This window comes from Amblyomma mixtum, chromosome 3 (genome assembly GCF_055824585.1).
Source record: "Amblyomma mixtum isolate Tamu chromosome 3, ASM5582458v1, whole genome shotgun sequence".
Lineage (NCBI taxonomy): Eukaryota > Metazoa > Arthropoda > Arachnida > Ixodida > Ixodidae > Amblyomma > Amblyomma mixtum.
Genome location: NC_143014.1, coordinates 344,834,469 through 344,844,084, shown reverse-complemented (window position 1 = coordinate 344,844,084; position 9,616 = coordinate 344,834,469). Strand labels below are relative to the sequence as shown.

General features: G+C 42.9%; 1 protein-coding gene across 1 annotated transcript; it reads left to right on the top strand.

Annotated features, from left to right (window-relative positions):
- The first annotated feature begins 2,678 nt into the window (after positions 1–2,678).
- Positions 2,679–8,003, top strand: LOC149356210 (uncharacterized). Its single transcript, XM_089576280.1, has 8 exons — positions 2,679–2,694; positions 3,724–3,780; positions 3,906–4,007; positions 4,312–4,473; positions 4,562–4,609; positions 4,778–4,954; positions 5,689–5,808; positions 7,987–8,003. Exons 1-8 carry the CDS (start codon positions 2,679–2,681, stop codon positions 8,001–8,003), a joined length of 699 nt encoding a protein of 232 aa, XP_089432406.1.
- The last annotated feature ends 1,613 nt before the right edge of the window (positions 8,004–9,616 follow it).

Here is a 9,616-nt window from a genome sequence, read left to right as displayed (position 1 = left end):
GTCTGCTCTCGGCCGTTGAAGAGAGCAGATCGCTTGTACTGTGCACCCCTGTTGAAACGCCTCGTCACGCAGAATCATGGAGTGTTTACTGGATCAGCGATACGCGATCAAATTTTGTGTAAAGCTTAGTAAAACGGACCAAGAGACTCACGACATGATTAAGCAGGCCTACGGGGATGCTGCCATGGGTAGATCAGGTGTTTTTGATTGGCACAAGCTGTTCCAAGAAGGTAGGGAAAGAGTGAAAGACGACGACCACTCCGGACGCTCATCGACCAGCAAGACCAACGAAAATGTGTCGCAATGAAAAATGTACCTATCAGTGATCGCAGGATGAGTATCAGAATGATTGCAGATGACTGTAGCATTCCTCAAACCCAAGTTTTGAGATCCTGACAGAAAACTTAACCATGAGGAAAGTGTGTGTGAAGTTGGTGCCGCGAGTGTTGTCAGAGGAACAAAAGGCCAGCCGGAAAGTGATCTGCCAGGATTTTCTTCATCGCGCGAATGAGAACCCCGATTTTGTGGATAACGTAGTGACCTGTGGCGAGATGTGGGTGTTTGAATATGACCCAGAGAGCAAGTGGCAGAGCTCAGAATGGCCCACCCCTTTTTCCCCAACCCCAAGAAAGCACAAAAGAGCAAATCCAAGGAAAAGTACATGCTCATTTGATTTTTTGATCGACATGGAGTCACCCATAAAGAGTTCGTACCACCCGGACAAACAGTTTATGCAGTTTTTTACGTGGAAGTCCTCAGAAGACTGCGAAAATGCATTGTTCGTGTCCGCCCAGCCATCGCCAACAAATGGCGGCTGCACCATGACAACGCGCCGAGCCAGACAGGGTTCCTCGTAATGTAGTATCTTGCCTAGTACAAGGTGGCAACGCTGCCTCGCCCCCCCTAGAGCCCCGAGTTGACTCTGCCAGACTTTTTTCTATTTCCGAGAATAAAGTCGACGCTCAAGGAGAAGCATCACGGATAGGTAGAGGTGGTTCAACAGGCCGTGATGAGGGAGCTAAACAGCATTCTGGTCCAGGCGTTCCTGGAGGCGTATGAAAGCTGGAAAACTCATTGGCAGCAGTGTGTAGATGCGGAAGGGTGCTCCTTTGAAAAATTCTAATCATTTGTACTATTATCATGAATAAAATTTTGAAAAAGAAATCAGTCCTACTACTTTCAGAACAGACCGTGTATTCCTAAATGCATATCCGAAGTAGGATACGAAATCAATGAGTTTGGCCCTAGAAGCAAGGAAACATTTTTAAAAGCATTGGAGACCATCCCAACAAATAAGCAAAGTCCACACAGCTGGCAACAGGAAAAATGAATGTTATTTATAAAGGAAAAGGAGATATAATGCGAATAAATTATTTCACACCGATTACAACTGAATGTTATTTATAAAAGAAAAGGTGATAGGTAGCGCATAAAATATTTCACACTGATTATGACATCATCCGGAGTATACAAGATGGCAATCTAAGCGGTGAAAACAAAAATGCACTCATGGGTAGAATTACATAAGATACTTGGAGAACCTCAGAACAGGTTCAGAAGGAAAGGCGCTTGTATGATAGCCTGCTGTTCCTGCTTACCGAAGGCATAGATATAGCTAAGACAGAAAACAGACCTGTGTAGTCAGCCTTTTTGGACATAAGCAGTGCATACGACAATGTGAGCAGAGAACTCCGCTGAAACGTGTTAAAAAATGAAGGTATCAGTAACGAGGCAGCTGATTTCCTGCAGGAAATACAGCGAGATAATAAAATTTTTAAGATAGGGAAAGGTGTAAAAGAAAAACTGTTGAGGTACGTAAATAATTAAGGCAAGGTTGTGCTCCATCATTGCTAATGATTATGCTTTATGCAAAAAATATGGAAAGAATGCTACAAGAAAGTAATCTAGGTTATAATCTGGCGCACAGATTAAGCGAACAGGTTCTTGAGCAACCTCTCCATGATATTCTACTGTTAGCAGATAGCCACGAAGATTTCCAAACTCTGGTTTGTTGTAGTGAGGTCAAAAGAGGCAGTCTCCTCGTCTAGTTTGTGGTAAAGTCCCTGTATGAGCTTTTCTAAAAAAAGCTAAGTACCGAAAACGTTTGCGGCGCCGCCGACGCACACGATTGGACAGTGCCCACTTCCGGTTGGGAACTGGTTCCGTTCCGCCATGTTCTTCCTAAGTCGTCCGGCTGCATAGTTCGACGGCGCTTGCACGCTACTCGTATAGTTGTGCTGGCGACGGACATTCATCGGAGGTGACTTTTTTATATTTGTCGCTGTGTGCTGGAAGTAACTTTCGCTGTGCGCTGGAAGTAACTTGAGTTTTTCGGGCACTTTTTTGTGCCCGAGCAGCAGCCGAAATGCTGGGTTGTTGCGCCTTCGGGTGCTCAACCCAGTCAGGAAAAGCGCTGGCATTGTTTTCAGTGCCGCTTGCAAAAAACGACATTGCGCGACAGAAAGCGTGGCTCCACAGGATTGGGAGAAAAAATTTCAAGCCGACGAAGTCAAGCAAGCTATGTGAGGTAAGTTCAATTCCGGCTTTCTATCGTTGAGATTCGATGCTCTAGTAGCAAACTTCGCCTGGCGTGTAAGAATTGGTAAAGCTCCCAGCTCGCACTGTGTTTGCCGATTGTTTGATTATGCGCTGCTGACCGCCTTTGTCGTTTCGTAAACATGCATGTCAGTGCAAGTATGCACGCGTATTTCAGCCTACAGCCCCACTCCGGCACCCACTGCAGCTGGTCCATTGAGATTAAGTAGCCAAAACCTTTTAGCTCAGTAATGCGCACTGAAACCGTTGCCTCTTGCGAAGTGTTCTGCTGTACGCCCAGCCAATTCTTTAACAGTATAGTGCGACTGTCAACCAGCCTGCTTGTCAGCGCCTGATGACGGCGCAGAGCGGCAAAATGAGCGAGAATCTGTTCATCTGAAACTAATGCGCTTATTCTCGCTTGATTCGCGCTCTGCGCCGTCGGCTGGTCAACGGTTGCGCGATACTGCTAAAAAATTGGCGGTGTGTACATAACTTGCGCTCAAATTAGATGAATTTACTTGTGTTCGCTCTCGCGCATAGCATGTGTGAATTATTGGAGTGTTAGCTGTGCAAGTGCTCTACGTGCCAAAAGTTTGTGTGACGCGGGCGCAAAGGAATTTTATTGCTGTGCGAAACCAACGGCCAGTCTCAGCGTCCACTGCCCATAATATTCCTTTCATTATATTCCCGCCATACAAATAATCCGAAAGGCAGCACCGTAATTATTTCGTGCCTACCAGCCACCCGCAGACATCAGCTTCCCAATCTGTCCTAGAAACCCATCAAGGGACTTCAGTGTGTTCACCTGCACAGCTGGGTTTTTGTATTTTTCATTTTCATATATATTACTAATACGATTGCCCTTCTTTACAGCTCCATTATACTGAAGACCAATTCGAGCCCATAATTCTGAGGAAGCTTGGCATAAAGAAACTGAAATGCACTGCTGTCCCATCAATATTCTCTCACCGGCCAGCAAAGCTGCCCCGCAAACCACCACATCCTCGTGGTACTGTCCACGCCTCGGGTAAGTGGGGCCTCATTGTTAAGCGTTTTGAAAAATGACACCTAGCATGTTACCGAATTTCTTCATATTTTTATTCTGACTTCTGCATTACCTTATTGTCTAAGGCCAACATTACATAAGACCTAAACTAGACTGCACTGTTTGTTGCCGACACACAGCTATTCCTGCTGCTTGTTCTTCAGGGCCATCTGCTGAAGGCGTGCCGAATGTATCAGGTGAGAGAGCTGTGCATTATCAGTGTCCCGTCGAAACACTTTTAGTTCAATGCTTCATTTCTTAATGAGTCTATCGTTTTATGTGAATTGCCAAACTTAGAAGTGCATTTTGCCTTTCCTTGTAGCACTGGAAAACATTCCCAGCTGTTCTGAGCTAGGCTCTACAGCTGAGCGTGCTCCTGAACCTCCATCATATGTTCTACCTTCCCTGCAGTCATGCTCAGAAGGTATGCCATTCTTTATGTCAGTATCAACTTCATGCTATACAGGGGGTTTTGTATTGAAAATAATGTTTGTTGAACTTGAATTCACTAGAAAACAGCAAAGAATATCGGTCTTGCACTGGTTTATAATTAGCTGTCATTACTGGTTTTCAGCAGAAAGACACTATTGACCAGGGCAGAGAGTTTAAATCTGGCACTCTAAATCTTTCATCGTATCGTGTTGTGTGCTTTTTCCAAAGTTATAACACTAGCTTCTGCATACATGAAGAGACAGCCCTGGTGATGACATGTTTTTTCTTTTGTATAGAGGGAAACACATCACAGGAGGCTCCATGTGGCTTTGAGAATTCAAGCATTAATGCCCTGGCTGTGCAGCGTGTTATAATTGAGCATCCCAGGAAGACAGTGCTGATCTGTACATCTGAAAACGCAACATTTACAGTCGAGAAGTCTTCGTCACAAATGCAAGGTACATACTTATTACATTTAGTGTGCATTTCCTCACATGGGAAGACTCAGCAATGAGTAGAAGAGTCATAACTTGCTACTATTTGCAGGTACAGTCAGCCGTTCTCTTCTGAAATTCCAGAAGAAACCTGCCATGAGTAAGCACATTTTCCTTGGTCGGCCATTCTTCTCAGTTATCAGTAGTGGATGTGCCTGCTTTGCAGCGTAAGATAACTGCATAGTGCTATTTTCTTCACAGAAACCAGCTCTATTCTACCACCACAACTGCTAACCCCAAATGGCTGCAATTTATTTCTACTTTGCAGAAACTGACATTCACACGGGATCTAGTGACAAGCAGGCATGTGATAGTAGAGAATCGATGCCTAGCGCTGGTGCATGCGTGCAGAACTGCATCAGTCAGCCACCAAGCAAGAGGCGACGTATGGATACCCCTGGCAGCACAACAATGGCGTCCACGGCTATTTGTTCCTGCACACTTGGTTAGTGTTGATGAGTTTTGTTAAAATTAAATCTGCAATGTAGAGCCCTTGCCATGTGGCTCATGCAGTAAAGCTGTCTGTGCATCAATATGAAAAACATTTAATGACCTTCACAGGACCCACTCAAATATCAATTCCACAGCAATGTGTTGCAAGTAATGTTTGTCTTTTTACATAATGATCTTTGAATTTACATGAAATATAACCCTTTGACACCCAGGATTTCACATTGCTCCATGAGCTGACAACTTCCATTGTAATTGCCAGTGTATAACGAAGCAATAATATGGCACCAAAAATTGGCTAAATTCGCAACTGTACAATAAGACGATTCTACTGGGGTGTTTTTTTTTTGTTCCAGTCACGCTCAGAAGCCAATGCTGTACTGTGTTGATCACAATATTCAGCTTCCTTTTTACCCTCTTTTGATGTGACAGGAATAATATATTTATAGCTGTACAATGTTGTATTTTAACATTCATTTGCTGCTCAAATTTATTACCACTCTGTAATAGTTGGCCAACCTTCCTCATTCATGTTTCTTAATAAAAAAGTGAGACGTGCTGTCTCTTTTTACGTTATGAAGTTCAGAGGAGCTATTCTCAGAACAGATGTGAAAGATTTCAAACGAGGTAATATTGAAGAAAAATGTTCAGTTGTCATTCGTGTGAAATGTTGGGCTTTAAAGCATTAATGGCTGTTGTAAAGGTGATCAATTTCTAATTCTGTTTCAGATGATGCTGACCCTCAGGTTGAAAGTGTGCAGAAGGAGATGGAGACCTTAAAAAGAAAGCTTGCTGGATGTCAAAAGCGAGCAAGAACACTGGAAAGACAGAACCAGAAACTTGTGAAAGGTAATATCATTCCAATGGAGACATTAATATCAGTACACAAAAAAGGAAGGAGATTGCTAAAGGAATACAAAAGTTTTCCTTGCATGTTTTCTTCTTTCAAATGATGCATCAGACATTCGTATACACGAATCACAGTGTAACATTTGCATACGGCCGATAAATAATTTGATTGAATTCCTTGTTGATGCTGTTGCGATTTCATCTTGCTGAACGATGGCTGTGGCATGTAGTTGACCTTTAGATCACATAAGGCACAAAAAAGCAGGAATATATTGCTGACATATCATTTGTTGTCATTCCAGCTCCTGAAGCAAGCTGGTATGAGTGTTGTAGCGAATTGAAATTATGTAGCAGTGTTTATATCGCAGGTTTTTTCGTACCTCACTCAACCTAAAGGTCAACTACACGTCACAGCCATCGTTCGGTTCATAAAACCAGAATAGCATCAGAGTAAAAATACGGCTATAAATTATTTAATGGTCGTAGGTGAACACCACACGATGTTCCATCTATTCTAATATATAACCCATGATTTGCAGGAAGCATGCTACCAAAATTAGGTGTCTATAGTCCTTTAATACCACAGCATGTCTCCTGCATGGAAAACCTTCACTGATACACTCAGGTCTGTACTTAAAGAAGTGAAAATTCATATGTGGTAATTTCATATCTGTTCGAAGTGAGTTGTCCATATAAATGCCTGTTATCCATTCTACTTTGGTGTCGAAACAAAGCTTTGCTGTCTATTTAATGTGTGTACAGTGTTGAATAATAAATGAGCAGGCAGGTTAGCAAGGCTAAGGTGGAATATCATGCAGTAGCACTAGTTACTGTGGGCACCTAAGGTCCATATGCGCTGAAGGCATTTGACTTAGCCCTTGACCTAAAGTTGTTTGCCCTGAAAGCATTTTACTTTGAAGGACTTTGCCTAGGTGAAGTCATGCCAGGTGTGCACACCTAGCAGGTTGCCCACAACCCAGTGGGCAGGTGGGCTGCCTCATAAAGCCCAAAATCAGAAAATGTGCCTAGTAGTGCTGTCACACTAAAAGCAGAATGTTTTTATTATTTTGTACATTCACATTTGATCTCAAATGGCAGTGATGGAAGCTGATGGTGAAAATTGCCAGTGCAGGCCATGCGATTTTTGTTTCAAGCCCTCTTTGGGCATCCATCCGTATAGATACACCTCCGACTTTGCTGTGCCTTATATTCCCAATTATTGTCCTGTAGACATGCAGGCATCAGCAAATACTTCAATCAAGACCAGCTTCGAAGCCTCCAGATGAGCACGATGCAAGGCTCAACATGGAGCAACGATACTGTGGTGAAGGCATTGAAACTGAGGTTGGCTTGTGGATCGTGGGGCTACGATGTTGTACGGGAACTGGCCAGCCCGCTTCCCACAGAACGGACTTTACAATGAAGGATCGAAAGCTTCAAATTCAAGCCTGGGATCCTTGTGGAAATGATGGACCTGCTGAAAATAAAGGTTGGCAAACAAAAAAAAATTGTTTACGGAGAATGTTCACTAGCTCAAAGGTGTATGTATACCTTATATGAAAGTAGATTAGAGAAAGGAAAAGAGGGGCTTGTTATCACATTTATGATGGAAGCCAACAGTTACCAAAACGAAGGAGCATAGTGGGATATATATTTTTTAATAATTTGTGATGTTCATCAATGGAAGGCCAATAAGGTGATTACTTTTTTATTTTTGAAAAGATAATTGATTACAAACCAGAATAAAAAACAAGCACATGCCACTGGTGGGATCCAAACCAGTCATACTTAAGCGTACTACTTCCGCCACTACACATGAATTCCCCCGAAAGCAGAAGATTAGACAGCCATTGCCGTAGCCCAGTTGGCAGAGTACTGGACGTGGAATTCGAAGATTGTGGGTTCAGATCACACTGGCAACGTGTTTTTTTCTTTTGCTTTGTAATCAGTGATATTTAAAAAATAACCATTTTATTGACCTCCCTTTGATGAACACCACCAATTCCAAAAAAAGAACATCCCCTATGCTCCTTGGTTTCGATGACTGCTGGCTTCCGTCATTATTTAAAAGTAGTCTTTTATTGTAGCCATGCGCAGAAAATGTGTATATGGGTTCTAGTACCCTTTCTTTGTTCAGTGAGTGGCTTTCTAGACGTTCTTCCTATTGTTACTTTTCAGATCGGTCTTCTTTCTGAGGAAGAGAGGCATGCCGTACTCATGATTGATGAGCTCCAAATCACCAAAGGTCTGTCTGGATTTCGACCCATTGACCGGCCGGATCATCGGTGTGCCATCAGTTCCATTTGCGAATGGTACAGTTCCTGAAGACTGTGTGGCAACACATGGCCTTGTAATGATGCTTGGAGGGCTGTCAACACGATGGAAGCAGACAGTCGCATATGAATTTACTGAAAACAGCTTTCATGCTCCTACCATCAAAATGAAGATTGAAGCTGTGATAGCAGCATGTGAAAACATCTGCATAAAAGTGCATGCCATTGTTGGCGACATGGACCCTGCAACCAGGCACTATGGCAGTTTTGCCTTTCAGTGGGCAAATGTACTCAGCGGAAGTGTTATATAAATCATCCGCAGGATACTGCACAGCGCCTGTATTTCATAGCAGATGTGCCTCATCTGCTGAAAAACTTGAGAAGTCATCTCACAAGAGGCCAGAACATATATCTACCAGATGAAATTGTGGAGGCCAACAAACTTCCTACAAATGAAGTATGTCGCAAACCCATAGAAGAGCTGATAGAGCTTGAATCAGGGGCTGATTTTAAAGCAGCGCCAAGACTCAAAAAAGCATGCATCAGTCCAGGCCACTTTGACAAGATGAAAGTGGCGCCAGCATACACCTTCTTCCATCATGGTACTGCTGCAGCGCTCCGGTATCATGTGGAAATAGGGCACTTAGATGAGACAGCAGTCACAACTGCTTGGTTTGTTGACCAAATGGAAAAGTGGTTTGGTTTCATGACATCCAGAACAAAAAAGAAAGCCTTACTACACAGGAGACCAGATGGCATCCCAGTAAAAAAAACCATTGGAACCAATTGGATTTCCAATTGGTTCCAATTGGAATGGTGTTCCAATTGGATGGTCCAAATGGACTATGCAATTAGACAATTTGGTATTCCAATTGGTGAGCCCAATTGGTCTTACCCATTGCATCCAGTTGGTCAGCCGAACTGCACCCAATTTATCCAATGAATGTTGGCATGTTTGTCAAAAAGGTAGAACTAATATGGTACTTACAATAACAGTTATCAGCAGCTTAGCCTAATAAATTGTACTCATCACCTACACCACCACTGGAGCTGAAATTAAATTAAATATGTGCACTCAGTGGGCAAGCGCCACCGGCCCCAGCATAAGAGCCTAATAAATTGGGTATATAAGTTGGAGCAGAAGTGTGTTCTCTGGATGTACATATTGAGCTAATGTATGCTACTAGTGCCTGAATGTGCAGTGTTGCTTGAGTGTGATGTATATGTGTCTGTTTCCTTTGATATCCATAAAAGCATGTTAATTTCAATTCCGTAGAAAAATGTTGATTGGCACTAGGCAGAGTGTCTCCCTGCAGTCCTCATAAATCAGTTTTCTTTTTGCACATTACAATGTGTTAAGTTGTAGAAATATTCATCCAAGATCCTAGAGCATATTATTCAAACGTTTAGCTACCTTTCTCAATGAACGTAACATATTTTGTGAATATTTTCTGGGTCAAATAACTGCCTGGGCTAATGGGTCCAATTGGTTAGTCCTGTTAGATCCAATTGGTCGGGGGCTAGAAACACAGCTG

Bases quoted from the DNA above. Each gene is read 5' to 3' on its own strand.
- LOC149356210 (XM_089576280.1), top strand. The intron at 3,781-3,905 runs GTGAGAGAGCTG...CTTTCCTTGTAG, and splicing joins AGGCGTGCCGAATGTATCAG to CACTGGAAAACATTCCCAGC. The intron at 4,008-4,311 runs GTATGCCATTCT...TCTTTTGTATAG, and splicing joins CCTGCAGTCATGCTCAGAAG to AGGGAAACACATCACAGGAG.